Genomic DNA, 24077 nt, shown 5'->3' on the forward strand with positions numbered 1-24077 from the left:
TACCCTGCTCCAGGATGGTACCTGAAACTGTCCTCTGCACGAACCCGATGTCAACCGTTCTTTCTGAGTCCTCTCTAGTCAGCTGTGAGACTGTTCCCCTCCATCTTTCTTCTAATTTCTGCTTTCGACTCGTGGACCTGCATGGTGGGCCTCTTTTCTCGGTCCTGTTCTTCGTTCTGTCTAGCTTCCCGAGGTCCACTGGGGGCATTTAATCTCCACGCCGATCACTTCTAGACTCTGTCGAGGAGGAAACAAGTGTTTTATTCTTGGATCAGTTACCAGGGACCCCGTCTAATCATCCGATGCACAGTTGATTCAAAACATCATGGAACACCCTCTGATGTCGCTTAGTTAACGATAAAATATATACCTCACGCTGTGGGCGCAAACATTTGCCCTGCCTTGCTCCCTCCGCCCAATTGGCGATCGGGTCCAGACGGAGGGTTGGGCTCCAAAAGTCCAGGTGAGATTCAAGAAGTGCACGAATAGAAAAGGTGGAAAACCTTCTCCAAAGTCTCCTGCTTAATTTTAGTAGTCTCTTCATATTTGGTTTTGATTAAGAAAGAAATCTCACTTTTTCTGCGCCTTGAGGACCGTTACTTTCCTGTCATTGGCACTTGTCTGTATAGAGTATGGTGTATCCATTTATTCCATATTCCAGGTGAATCCTGCCGGGAACCTTCAGACCAATACAAAATCAATTTCCTCGGGTACATCACGTCACTTCTTTGTGTCTTCCTGTCCTGCCCGGCCTGCTTGTCCTGCGTCTGCGTTGACTTGCTGCGCCCGCTGCACCAATCCTAATTACGAAGGGGGGTCCCAACATCGAGGTCAACGCGGGCGCTCTGCCTTTGTTTTCCTGGACGTATCACCGTCCCTCCGTAAGCTCCGAGGAACGGTTCTTGCCGATATCCAGCTATACAGTTGTATTCTACACCCTAGGTGGGGGGTGGATGCGATGGTTGGTTCGTCCCTTCGATCCAGGCGCCATGCTTGCTGTTCCGCCGTTGGGAACCAATCGAGTATAGATCGACGCAAGACAAAGAATGTGGTCCGATAACTAACCTGCTTTAGTGTGCTTACTTTGGTGGAGACCTTCGAGCGTTCAATGCTAGGCTGTTGTTGGTATCATCTCTGAGTCTTGACAGTGGATGGAGGACGGGACTTGAAGCAACTTGTCCATACTCCGCAGTTTAGTGCGGGTTGTTCTGTTCCACCTTGTAGTCTTCAATCTTCCATGGTCCCAGGTCAAAGCAGCGATGACCTCGTTCCATCTCTTGATTTCCCTCGGCAGTAAGCCACCAGGATGGGGTCCTCCCCCAGTCTCCACCGGTCGAGGCTAAGAGGCTAAGCGGTGGCTTTTCCACACGATGGTTTTGATTTTTGGGATTTGGGTTTCTGACCTTGCTCGATTGCCTTTCAAGTGTGTCCCACTTGGCACTTTGTTTCTTACTGCCACACACGCCGTTCTGCATGCTGCAAATCATTATTTTCCTCTCTCCCCTCCTGCCGTCCAACCTGTCCACAGCTCGACCATCGACTGCGATGTACATAGATTTCCTGGTCTCATAGTTGGACTTCCATATTTCTCACCTGTCCAGTTCCATAAGCCCGCTCTTCCGCGACCAACCTCTCCAGTTTTGGCTAGGCACCTGTCATTGACTCCCTCTACCTGAGGCTTGGATGTTTACCGGACGAGTCGCTGGCGACGTAATCTCCCTGCGTCCTGCACTCATCCTGGTCAATATTACACTACTCTTTCGCTAGCGACCAGCTCATTCTGATACCAGATCGGTTGGCTAGTCGTCGCTCCTTCGAAAGTAGGCGCTCCTCTGGATTTCTAGTTAGTCGCTGGACGACGTGTAGTTGTCGTATACTGTAGTCGTGATGGTCTGTCCTCCATAACCCTTTTTAAAGCAATTCTTTTTTATCAATTTATCATTTTTTATTCTTTTAATTGTCGCCTTTTTTTTTTGGTTCGTGGTGGCTATTCCTCATCGGTCATTTTTGGGAATTTTATTTTCGATTTCCCCTCCTCTTTCTTTGATTATTCGATTTATGCTATCAATTTTATTTTCCTCGAGATTATTTTTTTTATTCTCGTTTCCTGTCGTTTTTTTTCCCTTTCTTTATGGAGATTTCAGATTTCTATTTTATTCTCCATCGTTTTCCTTTATTTCCCTGTCCATTCTACCGGCCGATCCTACCAACAACAACACGCTCATCCTTTAAATTAGAAACTCTCCATTCAAATTGAACGGGCATGGGTCTGACGAGCGCAGCTAAATAATCGATCATGACCCTGGACCCTCCACTTGCCTTCACACGCATCGACCCCCTCTATCGTGCCCCGAACCCCAGTCGCAACCAACCCCTCGACGCCATTCAATCCATCCGAGTCCACCACTTCACAGCCTCCGTTGTGTCGCGCAGCTGGTTCCAGGCTTGAATTCGGGATCTTCATCAAATTCTGGACCTCTTCCTTTCCCGATTTCTTTTTTTACATTTTATTATACCTTACCTGGACCTACAGGATCGACTAAACCGACTGGGCCGAGTATTAGACCCGTCCCTTTGCACCGTCCGACCCTACAGTACTACTCCGTACCTTATTCTATCTAACCGTACCGAACTGTGCCTGATCCTTTGGTTCTTCCGACTTGTCACTCTCCTCATTCCGCTTGGAGTCTTGCCAAATCCTCGGCTTCGCATCCTAGTTCTTTCCCTTATTTCTCTTGTCCCTCCCCTCCCCCCCGGTTCCTGTCCTTGTCCTTGTCCTCCCCATCTGCATCAAAGCTGGAGATTCTGTCCCAGACCACAACAGAGGCCTTCCCTGTGACCGGCATGGTACAGACTGACCTGGGTCCTCTTGCGGTGTCAAAATACAAGGAAGAACCAGTTGATGATTCAGTGAGTACTCCACCAATTCCTGTTTTCCTTCAGTGTTTTCTATTCCATTGTTTCCCCTCGACATTTTCCTCTGGGAATACATGATGTTTCTCATGCCTGCCCTTTGACTTCGCCGTTCTCGTTTTGCCCTGCAAGCACCCGCGTCATAGATTGAGTTGCAAGATTTTCCTACTACAATATCATTCCGATGGGTTCTTGGATTTCCCTTCCATTGTTTCCCTCCTCTATCATTGGGACGATCTCGCATCACGCGGTGGACTGCCCTTTTTTCTCCCCACAAAAACATCACCACCACACCCCGGGGGCATATCAAGCGGCATTGGCAGGGATGAGCACTTTATCAGTTGCACCAGATAGCGACCAAAGGCCCGTCAACATGAAAGCCAAGAACCACCTGATCTGTCAATTGAGATGAGGTGTCATTCTTCTGCCGTGCGGGGATCGACAACCGCCACGAAGCTGAAATTTCTCGATGTGCTGGGGGCCATTGCCCATGCATCTAGCCAGATCCAATTCAAAAGGCATCGCCAAAAGCCCGCAAGGATGGTCTATCCTTTACAAAGTGTGTTTTGCGCAAAACCAGCATGACATAGGATCAGATATCGGGGCGCAATTCCCGCGATGAGAGCTCATGCTCCCGAAGTCTGTGTACCAAGTGCATCATCAGGCTGGCTTGGTCCCTTCGGAACAAAAGTGAACCAGTCGCTGTGTCGCAACCTCTTCAGTGCTACACAGATCCGCGGGTTCTCTTTCAGCCCTGACTGGCGCATCCTGGTTACAATCGTGGCCATTCGTTATGCGCCTATGCCCATCCCTGCTCGAGGCTTCTTTGGTGGCAACCCTACCCATTGCTTACCCTCTCACCACATAATCTTCCAAAAAGCCGTGGAGCCTCTCTCAAATCTTTGGGAGCATTGGAAATCCCCGTTGTTGATGTTGTCCCTTGGAAGATCCTGTGTTCTCAAGTTCCCTCGTGCCCCCATTTCCTTTGCCCTTTTCCCACGTTCTGAGATGGTTGTACCACCTCTCTCGAACCTTGGAGGAGAGTCTCGAAAGCCTCCAGTCATACTGATATGTGCCCCTGCAATAGCTTCGATACGGTAGTAGTTCGGTGCGTCCGAGCTCACACCATTTGCAATCTCTCCAGCAGCCACGATTAGGTCTTCTCGCGCCGCTTGGGAAACAAAGCCCTATTTCGCCAACCCAGTCTACTTCCTCTATTCCAAACTCCACATACCCCCCTTCACATAACCCACTAGGGAACGGCCTTCTACAGTCCCATAGTGCGTACGGCCAACCGCCACAAGAGTCGCCTTACTCTACCACCCATCCGACGTCATATACAACCGCCACATCTTCGAATCCATATCCTTCTAGCGGTAAGCCAAGGACCTTTCTTTGTCTGTTCGGTTGCTTTCATTTCTTTTGCTTGAGCATGTACAATGATATTGCAGTTGCGCACTGTGTGTCTGAAATCTCATGTCATGTTTTGTACTTTGACATTCTACATGTTACGTGTTGAGATGTCCCACGATCTCGGAACCTTCCCAACTGATCCATAAACTGAGACCTAGGACCACCAGACCTCATGGCAACCACCGCTCAAATGCAGAGGCCTTCTTACCCACCAATTTACCACACTCCTCAATCCAACTCTCCCGCATCTGTAGCTTCGCAACCGCATGATCAGCATGGTCGCAACATGTACACCCAGTCCCCCCAGATGCCGCCTCAGATGTACGGCTATCCGCCATATTCGCCGATGCACCCAGTGCAACCGTCGCCTTATGCAGCGCATCCTTCCCCTCAATCACACACCCTCACCTCGCAATCCATGATGATGCCCCCTCAGACGGCGACGGCACATATGTCACCGCACCTATCATCACACGCCTCCAACTCCGCGCTGTCCAGCAGTCCGTCCATAAAGATGGATCCGAATCCCCAGCCCATAGCAGCCCAACGACCAATGCTGAATCCTCCTCTCCCATCAACCTCCAACACCGGCCTCCAAACAGGTAGCGTCCACCAAACATCACCGCTGGGAACGAGCTCGAGCGCCGCTCCAGGCCCTATCCCGGCCACTACGCCGCTCGTGGTGCGACAGGACAGCAACGGAGTGCAATGGATTGCATTCGAGTACTCACGGGACCGGGTGAAAATGGAGTACACGATCCGTTGCGACGTCGAGTCCGTCAACGTGGACACTCTCAGCCAAGACTTCAAAACGGAGAACTGCGTCTACCCACGCGCCTGCTGCAACAAAGACCAATACCGCGGGAACCGACTGGTCTACGAGACCGAGTGCAACACCGTGGGCTGGGCACTCGCCGAACTGAACCCCTCGCTGCGCGGTAAGCGCGGACTCATCCAGCGCGCCGTCGATAGCTGGCGCAATAGCAACCAGGACCCGCGTCTGCGCAGTAGACGAGTCCGCCGCCAGGCCAAGGTCAACTATCGCAAGCAGTCGATGGCTCCTCCCACGCCGCATATGACGGCTGCAGGCCCCGTAGGCACGGGGTTGCCTAGTACCCCAACGATGTCGGGGCCTCAGGGTCCGCGACATAGTCTTGGTGGTCCGGGACATATGTCGATGGGACCGCCACAGTTGCATCATCATCACGCTCAACCGGATGGTAGCCCTAAGATTGAGGAAGTCAGCGGTATGTTTCCACCGATGTGATATGTTTTTGATTCCTGTCGATGTTTCTCTTTGGTGCCACGCGCGCGGCGGAGTCTTTTTCCTATGAATATTGTATTTTTTTCGATTGTTGTTTTCTGTTCTATACCTTTTTGGATCTTGATGGACTGGGATGTATGTGAATGCCGCTGTTCGCCTCTTTCTTGTATGGCTTGTGGATGAGTGTTTGTGTACATGTGAGGAGTTGATCTATGGTGTATGTCGATATGTCGATCTTGATGGCTTCTGTACGAGACGTTGATCCGGTGTATCTCTATTATCGGACTCTTGGCTTTGGACTTGGTTACTTCTTCTGTTGGTTCCGACTTCTCGCTTTTTCTGTCCTCTTCTCTTTGGCTTTCGTTATTTCATACCCTATGCTGTTCTGTCTATCATCGATGCCGCCGCGCGCCTGATCGTGCTTTCATTTCTTTTCTGTTGGACCCGGAGAGGCCCAACACCCTCCACAACATGCAAGTTCAAGCGTAGGCTAATTTCTTCTCGTCTGGTTTCGTTTTTCTTTCCCATAGGCACCACAGACTACACCAGCGCTACTCAGCGCCCCGTTGACTCGATGCGCCTACCATCCGCGCCGCTTGCTAGTGACATTCGGACCGCTCAAGTCTTCCATGATGCCACCATTGTTCCCGTGTCCGCCAGCGTTGGCCCATCAATGCCACCCTTGCTCCGCGATAGCAGCCTCGGCGCACTCGGTCGCCATCATACAATCGCAACATCCAGCCACATGGACAGCACGAGCGCCGAAACAGAGAATTTCAACGCCAGTCCCAGCAACGAAGACCTCTTCGGCCAACTACCCGACGGCAAGCGGCGCACCTTCATCCTAGTCGAGGATCCGCAACGCGGAGCACGCGTCCGCGTCAAGGTCATGCTGGATAAAGTCAACATGGACGAGATCCCGGATTCCTATCGCATGGCCAACGCCGTCTACCCGCGAACATACTTCCCCGTGCAGATGAAGGATGCCCCTGGCTCGAGCGTACCGAATAAGCGGTTCTCCCGCGATGACACCGAGCAGACGGATGATTCAAACGCCACCATCGGCCGAACGAGTGTTCTTGCCCCTTCGCTCGATGGCGAGCGCGAGATCGACGTGCCCCAGCTCTCGCGTCGCAAACACCACAAAGAAGTTCTCTTGAATGACCTCGGATACCGACTGAGCTGGAGTCAGAGCCGGGTGTTTGCCGAGCGGAGGCTCTTTTTGCAGCGATCGCGTAAGTACCTCCCACTCACCCCCTTACTTGCACCTCGCGCTCGTGGCTAGTCTCGTATCACACTTATTTTTTTGTCGTTCGTTTGATCCCTCGTGTTCATCTCGTGTCATGTCATGTCATGTCCCTTCCATGCCGAGGACCGTGCTTTAGCGCCTCCACGTGCCGAACGCGGCTGAGACTTTGTCTCACTTTTTGCGCGAACGTACCGAACCGAGACAACCCGTGAGATGATGAAGGATTCCCCGCTAACAAATATGTTTGATGACTAGTGGATGCCTACCGGAATAAAATGCGTAGTAGTATGCTGGCTGCGGGTCAGGATGCGACCGAGATTCCCGAACACTTTGATACGCGGCGGGGGAAGCGTCGGTTCTTGGAGCGTAGGGAGCGGAGGTTGGAGATGGAGATGGGACGGCCGAGTGCGTCGCAGCGGAGTGTGGAGGAGGTGGAGAGCTAAACAAGGCCCGTATGGATGGGTTATAGAGTTATGCTTGGGGAGGAGATACGTAGACGATGGATGTTGATGAGATGATGGGTGATGCTTTGATGATGATGAGATGATTGTTTACGTGAACGATTGATGGTTGATGGCTATGGTTATGATTGATGTTTGAGGATGCTTGTTGTCTCTTTTTTTTGTCGCTGATACATCAGTTTCTATGACTGATACTTGGACGGGGGCTGCAGTTTGTTTGTTTTCGGCGATGTATGAAGGGATCGACAAACCTCCGCAAACCACAAAAGGACGCGTGGAAACTGGACAGACACTGGGAATGGCTTTACGGCGTAGGGATTGGTTTTCTCGATGATGAAATGATTATGATGGATGATGTATGGCCTGGATCTGATTTATTAGGATACGTTGGGCTTACGAGTTCCAACCATGATTGCCAGTATTCCTTCTGTCGTAAACTGTCTGCTTTCGATGTATGCATAGGCTGAGCTTGGATTCTCCACATGGACTACGGATGCAATCTTTCTTACCAATCATGAGATCTGTCCAATGCTTCGGTATAGCCTAATTCTGATTCTTCGCATGTCTTATATTCGTCTGTATCCTCCTACAGGAAGTACACTCCTCTGTCGCTGAGACTGGACCATCCAGCGGCAGTTCCGCGGTTGGTTCATGGTCCTGGCGTGGTCCTTTCCCAAGGGTCGCATTCTGGGCCAAAAATAGCACGGACACCAGCACTCGGCCAGGGACTCGCCAGGGTCTCGTCAGGGACTCGCCAGGGACGGGGGACTGGCCCCACACGGTCTGGTTATGCTCCACCTTGACAGGACCCTTCCGGGAACAGCGTGTGGACGGGGGTGAGACACGGGCAGGAGGAAGAGGACATCCAGAGACTCGCCTCATATTTAATAGTCCTCGGCAGTTGACTCGAGGGCAGGACTGGACAATAGGGGTATATTCAATAATCTACCATCAGGTATGCAAGACTAGGGAAAACTAGCCCTCAACGAACCCGTTGCTTAGCCCTCGAGGGCCCTGATCCACTTCCTCAAACGGTTGTCCCGGCCACAGCAGGACCAAAGGAGGACGAAGTGACCTGGTGTTTTTGTCGTGTTGACTGCGACCGTCATCAGCCATCAGCAGCCTCCAAACCTTCCTCGTTCCGGCCTAAGCCTCTTCGTCCGGTCGGAACGAAGCACTAGTTGTTTTTCTTTCAGAATACCGTCCTCATCCTTCGTCCGATCTACCTGACACACACTGCGCCTCAGCTCCTAAATCGTCCCGCTCCCCCTCAATCCTGGGAACCGTGGATCTCGTGGAGCAGTCTGTCTCCGTAATGCCGGCACGTTAATTATTATTCTGGCCATCTACTCTCCTCCACGTCACGTCCTCCTATTCCTCTCTCCCTTCTTCATCCTGCAAATTCCTCACAACAAAAGACCATCGACAAAAGATACCTCTCCCCACTACTACACCCGAGGAATCTCAGCTCTGCAACCCTTGCGTTCCCTCCTACGGACCCTTAAACCCGGACACCCTCCCGTCCGCCGCCCCCAACTGGGCGTTGTTGAACCCTCAAATGAACCGCGACGACAACGACATCCCCGCGCCGCCGCCCCATCGCTACGGCCAGCCCCTGCGCCAAAATTCCTCCGTCACCCCCGGCGTAGACAATCTTGGCCCTGCTTCGGTCGGCGGCGGCATCAGCGGAATCGCCCTCGGTGTCGCCAACAGCCACGATCGCCTAAGCGGTGTCGACGCGGTACACGGCATGGATTATCACGACGGTTTCTCCGGCCCTGCTGAGCGCGGTTATCACACCACCGGCTCGGACAATCCTTATATTCCATATACCCCGGGTGTGGGGAGCTCAGAATCGCTGCGGCCAGAGCAGTCGTATGGATCGAACGTGGCGTTTGGTGTCGCGGGCGCTTCGCCGGGCTTGCACACACCGGCCCAGTCATCAACACATCTCAGTGATGCGGGTTCAAACCGGCGCAGTATGTTGGACCAGTATCATGGGGCTTACGGTGGTGGTGGGATCGTGAGCGATGGGCCGTACCATCGACAGTCGCAGTATAGCACTGGGCATGTTTCTGGGGATATCAACCCAGAGGATATTGCGGACGACGGCGATGATGAGTTTATGCCGAGGGCGCAGAATGGAGCTGCGCCGGCTGCGGGCGCTGCAGCCGGGGCTGGTCTCGGCGGACTCTTTAATCGTGGCGGCAATGCCAATCCGTCATATGGACCCGTGCCAGGTGGTGGTTTGGAAGCTGGGAGACGAAGTGCGGCGGCACAGGAAAAGGCCGCGATGGGTGGTGGTATGGCTGCTCGCAAGAAGCGTGGTTTGATCGCGGGTCTCGTCCTCGGTTTGATTGTCCTGGGTGCGATTATTGGTGGTGCCCTGGGTGGAACGCTGGGAACGAAGCACAATAATGGATCGTCATCATCGTCGTCAGGTGACAATTCTGCAACTAGCGACACGGCGCAGAATGGAGATCTCAATAAGGATTCTGATGAGATCAAGGCGCTGATGAACAACCCGGATTTGCACAAGGTCTTCCCCGGCATGGATTATACACCATGGGGCGTCCAGTACCCGCTGTGCTTGAAGTATCCTCCCTCGCAGAATAATGTCACTCGTGACTTGGCCGTGCTTTCTCAACTTACCAACACCGTCCGCCTTTACGGCACTGACTGCAATCAGACCGAGATGACTTTGCATGCGATCAGCCAGCTTGGCTTGACGGATATGAAGCTCTGGCTGGGTGTGTGGATCGATCCCAACACGACAACCACTAACCGCCAGCTCGACCAACTGTACAAGATCATCGACGATACCAAGGATCCCTCCATCTTCAAGGGCGTGATTGTCGGTAACGAAGCGCTATACCGCGCTGGTAGTGACCTGCAGTCCGCGGAAACGAGCTTGATCAGCTACATCACAGGTGTTGCCTCTGAATTGAAGAAGCGCAATCTGAATGACATGGAGGTGGCCACATCCGACCTCGGCGATAATTGGAACGCTGACCTGGCTGATGCCGTCGATGTGGTCATGTCCAACGTACACCCATTCTTCGCCGGAGTCAACGTCGACGTCGCCGCGGCCTGGACCTGGGACTTTTGGCAACAACACGATGTCGTTTTGACCAAGGGGACTACCAAGAAGCAAGTCATCTCTGAGGTGGGCTGGCCCAGCGGAGGTGGTAAGGACTGTGGATCGAGCCCAACTTGTGACTCTAGTACCCCGGGCTCTGTCGCAAGCATTGACAACATGAATACCTTCATGTCTGAATGGGTCTGCCAGGCTCTGGAAAACGGCACGGACTATTTCTGGTAAGCTACCACCCACAACCCCCCCCCTTGCTTTAGTGACAATTGCTTACCCAACTCTCAGGTTCGAGGCATTCGATGAGCCCTGGAAGGTTCAGTACAACACCCCCGGCAAAGAGTGGGAAGACAAGTGGGGTCTCATGGACGCTGCGCGCAAGATCAAGTCAGGCCTCAAGATCCCCGATTGCGGAGGCAAGACTGCCTCGTAGGTCTTGTGTCGGACCTCTTCATAACGGGAATCATGACCATGAAAATACCCTTGCGCCTCACCACATTCGTACCTGTATATCCGTCTTGTCCTCGCCTTGTACCTTCTATTCACGTCTATCCTTTTACCGACTACCCGATTCCCCGACTCTGCTAAAATAATGACTCTTCGCGTCTTGTTTCTGCATTCACGTTATGCCTTGTCGATCCTTTCACCCTCGTCACCTTATCCATCGAGCCTCTTCATGGGGTATCTCATACCCTTGCATGGTACTTTGGTCCTTGTTTTCTTTCTTTCTTTTTTTTTTTTTACGTCTGTTTGGCGTTCTGATGCGCCACTGCGCTTCCTTGGTTTATGATCTTGTATTCTTCGGTGGTCTCCTCCAACTGGGGTGGACCTTGCATTGAACATTGATTTTGGGGATGATGTGTCCTAGTTTGTCTTTTACTGCGCCGATTGGGGGTTTCAATGTACATATGGCCATTAATAATGACCACACCCGATTTTGCGATGGGTATATTGTTGTGAATACGTAGGAGAACTCTGTTAGGGCTCCAAGGGTGACTAGTTATTATCCCAAATCAACTGGGACGAGATAGATCCAAGACAGACATGGTATTCCACTGTGACATGCAAGATCTCCAAAGGTCCAGTATATAATTTTCCCAACTCCGCAAAATGCAATGCAACCCAACCCAACCTTCCACCCTCCTCTGCATCTCTTCAAACCACCTCCACCCTCCCATCCCTCACCTCTTCCCCCTTAGACTCATCTCTAAAATAAAGCCTCGTCTTCCAAAACGCATACTCACAAACCTCAAACGGCACCAACACTACCGACCCAACCCTCCCCGCAAACCCTTGAATAACATCCGACTCCGTATCCTCCAACGGCCCGCCGAATACCATGCACGGGTTCGACGGGAGCAATTGCTCGAGGTGTTTGCGCTCGGCGCCGGGGCAGAAGAGGAGGGTTCGCGGGGTGATGAGGGTGAAGGCGGTTGGGTGGGTGATTACGTCTATGTGCAGGGATGAGAGGAGGGATTTGTCGAGGGCGTTGAAGACGGGGTCTTGTGCGTAGATTTGGATTGGGGTTGAGGGGGTGCAGACTGCGTAGAAGATTAGTTTAGCTTGGCTATGACAGGGGATGGAGAGGGTGTAAAGGGAGTGGTGCAACGAACGAGAGACCCGCTGCGCAATAGTTTCCAACGCCGCCAGTTGATACATCGATACGCTCCGTCGATCGACCCATCCTCCACGCAGGAATCCGCTCGGACTACCAAGTCCAACGCAGACAATGGCGTCCACGGGTCCTGTATTCTGCGCAGTTCCAGTTCCATCTTCAGCTTCGGCAGCAGTCATACTCGCGCGCTCCGTAATTCGCGCTCCAAGCTGCCCCTCCAACCGCTTCCACGTCTCCGAGCTCACCCATCTCTCGCGATACCCGCGGTACTGTGCCTGCAGCTCCTCCAGGGTTAATCGCCCCGGCGCCTCTGCTGGGCCGAGGACAGGCTCGACATCACCCGGATTAGCTTTGGAGAGGTCTTGCTCTTGATTCTGGTCTTGCGCTTGCACCGGAGAATTTAATTGGGAGTCTTGCTCGCTAGGCTTTGCGCGGGTACCGCGTAGCACACGCCGGACATTGGTGCTGGAGGTGACGTGTGTCCAGCTGTCGTCGTCGGTGACTTGGAGGCGCTTTTGGGTTGTGGCAGTGGTGCGCTTTTTGCGGGATGTGTGTGGCATGGTGTTGAGGGTAGAATTGGTGGTCAATTGGTTCTGATATGGAGGGGATTGGACGTCTTGGATTTGGGTGCTTTGGATGGTGGGGGTTGATGGATTTCTTCGAGGGCTTATCTGTTATCTCTTATCGATTGTTGATTGTGTTGTCGTTGACTGGTTATCAGTTTATCGATAAACTCTGGTTAGTCAGCTGTTTGTTGATTCCACTCGCATAGGTTAGAAGGTCCCTCCAAAGGGTATGGTTATTAGGAGAAGGAAAAGAGCGCATGATATTGGCGGGGCATATAATCTCTGAATATCATCAGATATCCTTGAGTTGCTTCTGGAATGCTTATTGGCAAAAATTTGTGTACTGACAAGTGCCAGCTTTGATTCTGGCTATGCAAATCATAGCCCCACGGTCGGCCTCCACTTGAACTGTTTAGAGATGAGCTCCTCCGTAGCTTATGTGAGCATTGGTTTGTCCTTTTTATAACGATAGATCTAGATCCTACGCTGTCTAAGCATTGTATATTTGAGATACTGGCCATGGTGGCCTACATAGTTCAACCACTCTTGATAATCTTGTCTTCAGGTAGCACCCCCACAACATCCCCCCTAGTATTGTCGGAGCAGTCTGACTGTACTGGTGTCATCCATAGCTCGCAGTGTAAGCTGTTAGCGCCAGAGACCAACTCTTCAACGCCCCCTCCCCTCTCAAGACCGCCCGCAGTTGGCGTAGCCCGTCGGCGCTTCCAACTCAGGGCACTCACCCAATCACATCCCAGAACCCAGTGACGGCACTTGCAGAAGAGCGTGATGGTCCCCAATATCCTTGCCCAGTGGTGCTCCGCATTGTCCCTCTCGTCCACTCAGATTCTGTGTAAGCTGCAGTCGCTGTCACATCTGGGTCCTGCATCCTGACTCGTCCACACCCCATGGCCAGACTGCACGTCGAAGCCCCCTCAAAAAAGAGGCCGATCGGCCCTCGACCGCCGTCCGCGGTTTATGCCTTGGTCGAGCTTCCTCTACAGCTACGCCGGATTGAATTCCATGCTCCATCGCTTGTCGTCTCTTCTGTACTACAATTAGGAGCGAGAGCAGAGCGACGCCGAGCGTCACGATTAGCGGTGACCTGGCGAGACTGCAATTTTGTTGCATCTTACGTGCCCGCCCGCGTTACTGTGTCAGCAATCCCCCGAGTCCTGCTACTGCCTGAATCGACCATACATATTTCAACATGGCTATGCAGCAATTATCATTGCGATGGGCGACTTTGATCGTCCTGTTGTGGGCAGCTGTTGCCCGCGCCCACACCATCATCACCTACCCCGGCTACCGAGGGAATAACCTGTTAACCAACGGTACCGTCGCCGAAGCAAATGGACTGGGTGTCGCCTACAACTCCAAAAATGACTCCCTTTACTATCCCTACGGAATGGAGTGGATTTACCCATGTAAGAATCTCCAAAATCATCACCCTCGGAGCACCCACTAAGAATCAACCCCTCTCTCTAGGCGGTGGAATGCCAACTTCTACGAACCGCTCGTACTGGCCCGTCGGTGGCGGCGCTCTCGCTATGCAGCCTGGCTGGTTCCCAGGCCACGAGACGGCCTTAATCTACATCAACATGGGACTCGGTGAGGTCCCAGAGAATATGAGCCACACTGTCCTGGGGCCTTTCCAGATCACCGGTCCCTCGAACAACCCCTACCCAGGAACCTTTTGTCTACCTCAAGTGCCTCTGCCGGCCAATATTAGCGTCAAGCCCGGTGATTTTGCCACAATTCAAGTGGTAGAGGCTGCGAAGCATGGCGCCGGGCTGTTTAATGTATGTTCAACTTCTCATACGCCTGGCTATTCCCATTATTGTGTACTAACATCGATTCATGCAGTGCGTTGATATCATCTTCGCCGAAAACGGAGACTCTAAGATTGCCGAGGTCACCACTGATAACTGCTTCAACTCCAGCGATCTCAGTTTCCAGTACGTGTACACGACCTCGGGTATCGGGTCCGGTGCAGCCATGCTGCAGCCCCCACGACACATGTGGACCGCAGTCGTGCCATTCCTACTCGCGGCAGCATTCATGTAGATATTTCCAGTCTTGTCTTCTGATGCATTTATGTGCGTGTTGTTGTTTCCTCTTTTGAACATACCCTAGCTTGGACTGGAATGATTGCTGCGATACAATGTTGAATATGATCGCTTATCATGCTTCGGATACTCCGATTTTGTGCTTCTTTTCATGAAATCATTTAGGTGTTTGGCGTGCTGGTTAACGAGTGCTAGGTTTAATGAAGAACACAGAGCATTTTCTCATCACACCTTTTTTTTCAAAATTTAGTTCTAATGTTCGGCGATTTTCCCCTGCATTTCTGCCTACTGGCATTGCTCTAATGCATATCATAGGGATACCCCAAATCCAATCATACAATAAAAACAGCTAATCCAACATCCTTTTAAGGGCAGGTATCCAATGGACGCCCAATGGACAGTCGCTGCACTCACCCAGCGTGACCATGGACTGATTGACTCTGAGCACTTTCATAAACGTGGCGGCACATGTAAGTAAGAATAGGAAAGCTCCTATCTCACATTGACTACCTACAAGTCTATCGACATCATGATTTCCCCATCTTCATCCGGCGGTGCAATCTCCTTAAAACCAAGCCTCTCATAAAACCTATGGGGCGAATCCTCAGGTTTCACATTCTTAAGCGGATTTTCGCTCTTTTTCCCTTCCGGTGGAGTTGACATCACCCCCAAAGTCTTTGCCCGAGGATTATGCTGTCGTATATGTGCAATCGCGAACTCCACACCCCGTCGACCATACCCAAGACCCTGATACCGGCCATCAATCATGAATCGCCAGATATAGTAGGCCTCATCCGGATCCCAGATCGCCATCATCAGCATACCGACAAGCGTTTCGTCGGCGTAGATAGCTCGTACCCATGCGTCTTCGGAGTAATGAGCTTCACAGAGAGACCACACATTTGGGGCGAGGTTGCCTGTCTGGCCGGGCTTGAGGCTTAAATTTGCTACCGCGCGCCAGTTGTCCTCGGTGACTTCGCGAAATGTGAGAATTGAGTTCCTGTTCGGGGTGGAATCGGTGGAAATTTCCCCCACATTATCTGGGAGTTGTCAGAGGAAGGAATTAAAGAAGAGAACACTGATCTAGGATTTCACTTGCAAGCTTTTCTTTTCTCTTCAACAGACCGCACACAGAAGTATTAGGCAACCATTCAGCTTACTCGGGGTGGATCAATTGGGACGCCCTATTGCCAAGCAATTCTGGAATCCAGGGAACCCAAGATCTGCAGCTAGTTAATTGGGTAGTTCTCTTGAGACGTTGACGATCTACCTGCAGACTCCAAGCAACCTTGTTAAGCTCTATCGTCTCCAGACAGATGTGGGAAAAGCCCAGCGCATCTGACTCAGGGCTCCGTCATAAACTTCGCTATAGCTGAGAAAGGGGAGCTGTGTCTAGCAGAAGAAATATGGCCCGTAGAGTGTTACTTGATGATCAAAACAATATCAAGTGTGTAAAATAAGAAAGCGAGGAGAATGGATATAATTGACATATAGACAGCATCGCAGTTTAAGCAGAACCCTGAATGTAATAGTCTAGCATATGGAACGCCATCGTTTACGCGGGCCGTTACGAATCATTCAGTCATAGCTGTTCCACTCGAACACCCGAGTCATGTGGATTGATACAGGAGTCTAGCTCAGTTACAACAAACAGTATCTGAAAGAGATGTTCATTTTGCACATATCCATCAATAATGGAGAACATTCTATGTTGACTGGATCCCCGCTCAATACATTGAACCAACTCAACCACAGAACCAAACTCCAAACAACCGCCCGGTCTTGGGAACCTCAGCACCGAAGGTACTGGCTTGGTGGAAGGCCGTACCTGGAAGGCATGCCTTGCACTTGCAGACGAAGTGCAGTAATTTGTGGCGCGTGTGACTGAGCAAGCAATCGAATTCTCCAAAGTAAGCGAAAGTGATCTCTTCGCCAGGTCTGATGTCCTTGATCGCAAAGCAAGAAATAGTGTCTCCCTTACCCATTGGCATTGATGCGTTAGGGATACACGATTGGTTGAAGCGCGAGAGAAGAACGAACAGACCCTGGGCTGTAGGCTGGAGCGCAGCCAGTCAGGTAGGTTCTCGAAACATCGAGCAGGGCAGTGCAACATACAATGATTCCACCAAGAGGGACAGTCAAGGTATCTGCCCTTGACCCAGTATTGTTGGTGATCTTTGGATAGAGGCTATTTGTAGTGTGTTAGTGGAGTTCTCTGAACTGGCCAAGCAGAGTGGCATCGTAGAGTATGCAAGAGGCGGAGGAATATCTTTCGCCAGAGGGTTGGATTCTGTCTGAAGAAGATTGCGAGGAGGGAAGAAAGGCAGAGGTCTTGATAGAGACCTTTTGCCTCGGATACCTATGGTTTGTTCCGTCGCTGTTCTCGTTTGCACTCCTTGTGGAAAGACTCGCGGATCGTGGTGTCGAGACAAACTCTGGACTCAGGCACATCCCGCTACACTGAGACCTTCAAAAGAACAGCTGTCTCCAATTGACTTTGAATTGGACAGGAAGATGATTCAACGCATTTTAATTGATTGTCGCTAGTTGCTCGTGGACTTCATTGGGGATTACAAATGAGGATATATGCGCCTATATACACAGGATTTTGTCCGCCGGGTGGGGCTTTCCTGTCTGGGCTGCCGCCGCTTTAATGAGGGCGATCAGGCTCAGGCTCACCGAGTAAATGTCAGCACGGGCCCATGCTCAGTGATCTGGTCAGTGCAGTCATGTGATCACTCAGTCACTGCTTACTCATCAGCTCTCAATTGTCCAGCGCGCTGTATCAGCGCTTCCCGCTTTGGGTGCGCCCGCAATCCTGACCTTTTTGTAGAGAAATCGTCAAATTTACCAACCAACTAGCTAATTATCAACAAAAAAAACCTCTCCTGCCTGCCTAGCCGCTTCCTCATTAGCAATTGCCCGCTGAATAGATTCCTCCGATCGCTGTGGGGGTTCGTAGCCATATATTTTCTTGAACTGCTTAGCTAGCTTCCTTTCCTCCTTGGCCAATTCCTCCTCCTTCCTGGTCTTAATCGATCGATTCGCATCGCGTGTAGTTAATATACCAGTCTGGCTAAGTGGTTTAACCTGTCGCTTGGTGTATTTTCGACGTACTGGGGCCTGCGCGACCCTTATACGCTGAATTGTATCCCGCGTCATCGAAAGCTCCTCCGCTATCTCCCGCTGGTGCGCCATCAACCTCGATAGATTTCGCTGTATCTTATCTGATAGATCCTCGAGGTGTTCAGTAACCTTCGCCTGATTCTTACATAGTGCTTCGATAGATTTCGGAGGGCTATTTTCAACACTAGAAGACGAGAGATTAGGTAGTGGTGGTAATAGTGTATGCGAGCCCTATGAGCGAAGATCTAGTGCGTATAGATTAGGAATCACTAATTCCTTAGCAAGGTCATTAACAACCTTACTACTATCAACTAGATAGATTCTACGATCTCTGAAGGATTCGCGGATAATTCGCTGTGTAAACGCCTTCTTGCGAATTAGCCCGATAATCGCGAGGAAATCTGATTTCGGCTTTCTTTGAGATAAAACCATTTGGCAGGCCTCGGCTATGCGAGATTCATCAAAAGTAGTAGATTTAGGCATCGTTGGTGGTTGAATTGGCTAGTAGAAGACTACTGGTAGGAAAAAGGTCAGGATTGCGGAAAGGTCAGGATTGCACCCAAAGCGGGTAGCGGTTTGGGTGGGCAGAAAGGCACGGATACCTCTTCTTCCAGTCCTAAGTGAATAGGGAAAGCGGTGAGAAATGACTTTAAGCCTGGCTCCATGCCCCCACCCAACTTTCCTCCAACCAATCGCACTCATTCATCATCTCCTTTGCAAGGCTTCAACTAATCGTACTTATCTATCATCAATCCCCTTCTCAACTATCACAGCTGATTCGGCCGCCTTGCTTTTACTGGAACTGCCATACCCTCCAGACTGGCCCCAAGCGCACCCAACGTGGGTAACCGGCAGAATGTCATCATCCTCAAAGACGGTGAGTCCTTCCGTGTTATCTAGTCTTCTCGATACTCATAATCAAGCTAGAAACTGGATCGAAAGCTGAATAGTTACGCACCACTTGAACCCACGGACAAAACCAAGGAATTCCTCCGTGACTTCTTCAAGACCCTTCCTCCTGACGGAAAAAAAATCTGGCGGGGGACGTTTCAGGGTGTGCAAACGATGAGACGCTTCGGCAACTGGTCCAAAGCATCAGAAATGGATTATTGATTCCTATGAAAGCACAGGGTGGCAAAACACCCACTGAAATCACTCCGTCTCCGCGTTCTGGCGTTGAAGATTCAATCGAGAATCTCAAGAGCCTAAACATCGTCCCTATCAGTAGAAGCTCTCAGTCGCAACTCCGGCACTACTGTTTAGAAAGGGATGGCAACAAATGTCTTGCAACAGGGCAGTACAGTCACAGCCATGCCTATCCACGGAACGCAATAACAACCCATCTTGAAGCGGCCCACATTATTCCATTTGCACTTGGATCCTTTCAGGCCAATGACGGCGAGGTAGTGGACAGACATGCGAAGATTTGGGTCAATTTAAGGCGCTACTTTCCAGTTCTTCGCAACATGTCCTTTACCTCAGAACAGATTAATTCGGAAAAGAACGTCCTGATGCTAGACTCCCAACTTCACACGGAATTCGGTCAATTCAGACTTATTTTTGAAGCAACCGGAGTTGCTCACCAATATCGAATTAAGACCTTTCCAGATACCGCCACAGGGCCAATACGAAATTTACCTAAAAATCGGCTTGTCAAGTTCAGAGTTCACAAAGGAAGTTGGGAACTTCCAGATCCTAAACTTCTCGAAATCCACGCTTGTATTGGAAACTTTCTACATATGAGTGGCCAGGCGGAGATAATCGACAAGGTCCTGAAAGATTTTGAAGACTGTGGTGGGCTTGCCCCGAGTGGAAGCACCAACATCGAAGACCTTCTTGCAGTGAGCGGCCTCTCACTACTACCCTCGAATGCCAACGAAACGCCCGATTCCCAAAAGTCTGCAGAGCAGCAACGTCCTCCGGAGAAGCAAGATACAGTGAGCGGCCTCTCACTGCTGCCCCCGAATGTCGATAAAACGTCCGATTCCCAAAAGTCCACAGAGAAGCAACGTCCTACAGAGAATCAAGGACGCCTACAGGCGAAATTTTCTGACACTGAGAATAAGCCATGGACATACTAACTTGGATAATCGGGAATGCGGTTATCACGGTCGCAGTTACAGGTTAGGCTAGGTGACGGACTGGGCTACTATCTTTAGCTAGCTTCTTAGTTCTGAACTCATCAACAGAGAGATCCAGTCTTATTGCTTCGGCTGTCCTCGTTTTCCGTAACAGTCGCATAGCCTTTAGAATAGCCATGATCAGCGTTGGCTTTCTGTATCTCTCTTTGTTATTGAAATCAAATATCACTATACTCTTATGTTAAATTCGTTCAACTTTTCGGTCATTGTGTGCTCCCAATAGCGTCTCCTACTGATTCCACTTAGTTTGAACTAAAAATGGACTTATCTCTGCGTTGACGTTTGAGTAAATCAGGGCCGCTCAGTAAGCAGCTTAGGGTCGCTCGGTCAGGTCAAGGTCAGTGAGTAAATAAGTTTGATTACATAATGAATAACGGACAGGCTCAGGTTGATCAGGGGCGTGCTCAATTCTACTCAGTGAACAAAAGCGGCGAGAGGGTGAGCACTAGAACGGAAGGGGACCGCCAAGAGTTGCTGGACATTATTTGGTATATATGCTTTTCTGTTGTTCTTAAGCCGGAGCTCCCTTCTACTATAGATCCCCGGAAATGGGTCATTGTCGAGCATTACCTGAGATGCTTCTATCTAGAAATATAGTCTACTACCATCTACTTTGAACAAAGAATATAAAGCAGCCAATGGATTTGGGTCATTTTTAAATGACCGAATCATCTGAAGGGAGACTAATTCAAGACTTTAATATAGCTAGGCTTCAAGCTGTTTACCAAAAGGTTACAAAAGAAAAAAAAATGTGGAGAACATGTAGATAATATGAACGTTCGCCAATGTGCACGTGGTAAACAGACGGCCGTGAGCGGTGAAAGCTTGGTCGAAGTCGAAGAGAGTCTTGGAAACTGAATTCCCTGATCATCCTTCAAAGTTTCTTTCCCCTCGTTAGCGAAGGACCACAGTGGCTGGCATTATTACCAAACATGTCTATCGATTCATCAAAGTCTTCCCTTCGGGCTCACCTCGCCTATGAACCACAGCCACTCAAATTCGGAACTAGCGGTCGACGTGGCTTGATCGTCGATTTGACTCAACTGGAGATTTACATCAACGTTCTCGGTGAAATCTGCCATCTTCAAGCCATTCCACCTTCTGAAGGTGGCATTAAATCTGGAGACGACTTCTACTACGCATATGACCTTCGTCCCAGCTCAATTCACTATGTCGAGCCCAACCGTGGCGGTCTCTGCCAGGCCGTTGAGCAGGCTTTGAGGGACGCGGGTATGCGGCCGATCAGCCTGGGCGCTATCCCTACCCCTGCTCTAACACTTTTCGCGTTGCAAAGAGCGAAGGGAAGCATCATGGTTACGGGTAGTCATATTCCCTTCGATCGCAATGGCTACAAATTGAATACCTCTAAAGGAGAACTGTTGAAAAAAGATGAGCAGCCTATCAATGAGTCTGTTGAGATTGTCCGAAAAATGATTCTTGAGCAGCCATTCACTGAGTCCCTTTTTGACGAGCAAGGCATGCTTCGTAACGGCGACTCAACCCTCGTGGCCCCTATCCCAGATGGGAAGACTACGTATATCCAACGGTACCTTGACTTCTTCAAGGGTGATACGCTCCAAGGGACGAAGATGCTGGTCTATCAACACTCCGCTGTCGGCCGTGATCTCATAGTTGAGCTGTTCCAAGCGCTTGGCGCTGAAGTGCTCCCTGCAGGCCGCAGTGAGACCTTTGTCCCCATTGATACCGAGGCGATTGATCAAGCTCAACTTGATACAATTCAAAAGCTCTACGACGGCACAGGCGGAAGCTTCGATGCAGTCATCTCCACGGATGGCGATAGCGATCGCCCCCTTCTCCTGGCACCGGAAGATGGCAAACTCCGCTTTTTCAGCGGCGACCTTCTGGGTATGGTCGTTGCTGAATTCCTAGGTGCCGACGCAGTGATCGTCCCCATCAGCACTAACGATGCCATTGACCGTGGATCCCTCAAGCCGTTCTTGGAGCCTAAGACGAGAATCGGCAGCCCCTACGTGATTGCTGGCATGCAGCATGCTGTTCAGAAAGGACGCTGCCGTGTCCTTGGATGGGAGGCCAATGGCGGATTCCTTACTGGCTCCGATATCCAGCTTGAGGGTAGAAGCCTTCCCGCTCTGCCTACACGCGATGCAGTTCTTCCTCTGCTATGCGTTCTTTTTGCGGCACGCAAGCGCCAAGCAACTGTCCCAGCGCTTTTCGAATCCCTACCCGCCCGGTTTAGTCGGGCCGCAGTCATTCGCAATTTTCCTCGGCCAACAAGTGCGAAGATTGTACAACGGTTATCGCCACTAGAAAAGGATATACGCCGAATTCAATATTCAGAGGATGGCATGATTCCGCTGGACTGCAATGGCAAACCCTCTGTCATCATCACAATGGGTGACGGCCGTCATATTTTCCAGATTCGTAAGGAGCTTCAGCAAGTCTTCTCTGTCGAAGCTGGCTTTTCTCCAGTTATACTAGCGGATTATACCGACGGAGTTCGTATCACGTTCAAAAATGGTGATGTCGCGCATATTCGTCCTTCTGGGAATGCCGATGAGCTTCGCATCTACTCTGTCAGCGATACCAAGGCTCGCGCGGATGATATCTGCAGTCAAGGAATTGCAGAGCCTGATGGCTTGTTGAGGCAACTGGCACGCTTGATCTAAGAATCGGCAATATTCTCCCGGGTTATCTATGGGTTCTCGCGACTGGGGTGGGGTTCTGTGGATCATGGCGCGGCCTATTCTTGCTTGTATGAATCCATAATTTGAAAAAGCGAATACATCGGCCAGCTACATTAACGAAACCAGCTTCGAAAAGAGTCTCTTGTAGCACTGCTTTATCTAATCACGATGTTGTATAGGAGTGTAAATCAACTGTGCTGCGGCGGATATGGCCTGAAACGAGGAACGAGTAAAGGGCTTACTAACCTGCGCGAGAGCTGCCCGCAAAGTTTGGCTGCGTTCGTACTGCAAAATCGTGAGAATTTTTGGCCGCTGATTGGTCAGTTTCGCCGCCAAGACGTGTTCTGGTTCGTCCGAAGTGTTTGACTTATCAGATACCACTGTGGCTGGCTAGGATCTACAACCCCCAATCCCCCTCTTTGATTTACATGTACTTTTACCATACCTGTGCCCCACGGGCTTGTAACCCCAGAGTCATTGGTATTCTCATAGCCATTTTAACCCCCATAAAGTTCGGTTGATTAGTTCAGCTGAATCAGCACTCATTTTATCTGATCTCTTTGCATTACTCTTTTTGATTCCGTTACTCTCATTAGCTGGTGAATCCTTAGTATTTCATAGCTTATACCGGCCGTTCCTGTTAAAAGGAATTCAGATATACTATTTAGCAAGAGTCAATATATAAGATAACGGAGAATACTCGAATCGCCGAGAGGTATAAGATTCTCCGGAAATGTAAAACGTAATGAAGGCGCGTTAATTTGCATCAATATTTAAGCCTCAGCGGCAGGCAGGGTTAGCATAGATGGCCACATAATTAGCAGGTCGGTAGCTCAGCTGAAGGGCTACACTGTATGGCAACCCCGCTCCCTTGTTACACGACATTTGTCTTTGCTTCTTTGACAATTTTCAGCCAACGAGAGGCTAAGATTTATGCGGAAAACTGTTCCAGGTAACTCTTCATTTGGCGGGATGTGTATATAATGACGCGTTGTCTTGACTTTGGGCCCTACGTGTTCATGATAAAGAGCTGCCTAATCCATCATTCTATTGCATTCTCACGTGAAACATATGTAGCAAACCCACATAGTCTATGTGATAGCTTTTTAGTCAATTTTGTGAATTAAAATTTGCTATCCTAGGCGTGACAGTCCTTGGCCACTGCTCGCCTCAATGCGCTGTACGCGCAGAAGCGAGGCTGCAGCATGAAGATCAGGCCCGTGTTTGACTGGTGAAGGTGCATGGCTTGCAATTTCGGAGCTGACAATTTTATTACGGCTTACTTCTCCCAGGCTGGACCTAGAACAGTGAAATCATGTGTTGATATAGTCACTCCAGTTAAGCGTAGCATAGACAAGGCTAAGGCCCGTCCTTATTAACTATATAAACCTCTTATTTCCCCTCAATAGGTCAAAGGCAGGAAGAGTAATTCACATGAACCCAGTCTTAGTCGAACGACACTAGAAAGCCTTTTTAACACCCCATTGCCACAACTCAACAGGT

General features: G+C 50.5%; 9 protein-coding genes across 9 annotated transcripts; 6 read left to right on the forward strand and 3 right to left on the reverse strand.

Moving 5' to 3' along the window:
- Positions 1-1193: 1193 nt before the first annotated feature.
- Positions 1194-1475, reverse strand: N7458_003247 (uncharacterized protein; the record flags this gene model as incomplete). Its single annotated transcript, XM_056906630.1, has 1 exon — positions 1194-1475. One exon carries the CDS (start codon positions 1473-1475, stop codon positions 1194-1196), a length of 282 nt encoding a protein of 93 aa, XP_056770737.1.
- A 2056-nt stretch (positions 1476-3531) lies between these two features.
- N7458_003248 (uncharacterized protein) lies at positions 3532-7282 on the forward strand (the record flags this gene model as incomplete). The annotated part of the gene is made up of 6 exons (XM_056906631.1): positions 3532-3927; positions 4001-4310; positions 4365-4373; positions 4479-5573; positions 6121-6825; positions 7095-7282. The coding sequence occupies 6 exons, from the start codon at positions 3532-3534 to the stop codon at positions 7280-7282; spliced, it is 2703 nt and encodes a 900-aa protein (XP_056770738.1).
- A 1576-nt stretch (positions 7283-8858) lies between these two features.
- bgt3 (uncharacterized protein) lies at positions 8859-10824 on the forward strand (the record flags this gene model as incomplete). Its single annotated transcript, XM_056906632.1, has 2 exons — positions 8859-10618; positions 10680-10824. 2 exons carry the CDS (start codon positions 8859-8861, stop codon positions 10822-10824), a joined length of 1905 nt encoding a protein of 634 aa, XP_056770739.1.
- A 722-nt stretch (positions 10825-11546) lies between these two features.
- N7458_003250 (SRR1 family protein) lies at positions 11547-12566 on the reverse strand (the record flags this gene model as incomplete). The annotated part of the gene is made up of 1 exon (XM_056906633.1): positions 11547-12566. The coding sequence occupies one exon, from the start codon at positions 12564-12566 to the stop codon at positions 11547-11549; it is 1020 nt and encodes a 339-aa protein (XP_056770740.1).
- Positions 12567-13782: 1216 nt separating this feature from the next.
- Positions 13783-14639, forward strand: N7458_003251 (copper acquisition factor BIM1-like domain-containing protein; the record flags this gene model as incomplete). The annotated part of the gene is made up of 3 exons (XM_056906634.1): positions 13783-13999; positions 14061-14374; positions 14439-14639. The coding sequence occupies 3 exons, from the start codon at positions 13783-13785 to the stop codon at positions 14637-14639; spliced, it is 732 nt and encodes a 243-aa protein (XP_056770741.1).
- Positions 14640-15151: 512 nt separating this feature from the next.
- N7458_003252 (GNAT family N-acetyltransferase) lies at positions 15152-16632 on the reverse strand (the record flags this gene model as incomplete). Its single annotated transcript, XM_056906635.1, has 2 exons — positions 15152-15681; positions 16470-16632. 2 exons carry the CDS (start codon positions 16630-16632, stop codon positions 15152-15154), a joined length of 693 nt encoding a protein of 230 aa, XP_056770742.1.
- Positions 16633-18623: 1991 nt separating this feature from the next.
- On the forward strand, positions 18624-18880 carry N7458_003253 (uncharacterized protein; the record flags this gene model as incomplete). Its single annotated transcript, XM_056906636.1, has 2 exons — positions 18624-18644; positions 18695-18880. The coding sequence occupies 2 exons, from the start codon at positions 18624-18626 to the stop codon at positions 18878-18880; spliced, it is 207 nt and encodes a 68-aa protein (XP_056770743.1).
- Positions 18881-19233: 353 nt separating this feature from the next.
- On the forward strand, positions 19234-19848 carry N7458_003254 (uncharacterized protein; the record flags this gene model as incomplete). Its single annotated transcript, XM_056906637.1, has 1 exon — positions 19234-19848. One exon carries the CDS (start codon positions 19234-19236, stop codon positions 19846-19848), a length of 615 nt encoding a protein of 204 aa, XP_056770744.1.
- Positions 19849-20840: 992 nt separating this feature from the next.
- Positions 20841-22556, forward strand: N7458_003255 (Phosphoglucomutasefirst 3 domain-containing protein; the record flags this gene model as incomplete). Its single annotated transcript, XM_056906638.1, has 1 exon — positions 20841-22556. The coding sequence occupies one exon, from the start codon at positions 20841-20843 to the stop codon at positions 22554-22556; it is 1716 nt and encodes a 571-aa protein (XP_056770745.1).
- Between the last annotated feature and the right edge of the window lie 1521 nt (positions 22557-24077).

Source organism: Penicillium daleae, assembly GCF_028827525.1.
Source record: "Penicillium daleae strain IBT 16125 chromosome Unknown utg000002l_segment0_segment0, whole genome shotgun sequence".
Taxonomy (NCBI): Eukaryota; Fungi; Ascomycota; class Eurotiomycetes; order Eurotiales; family Aspergillaceae; genus Penicillium; species Penicillium daleae.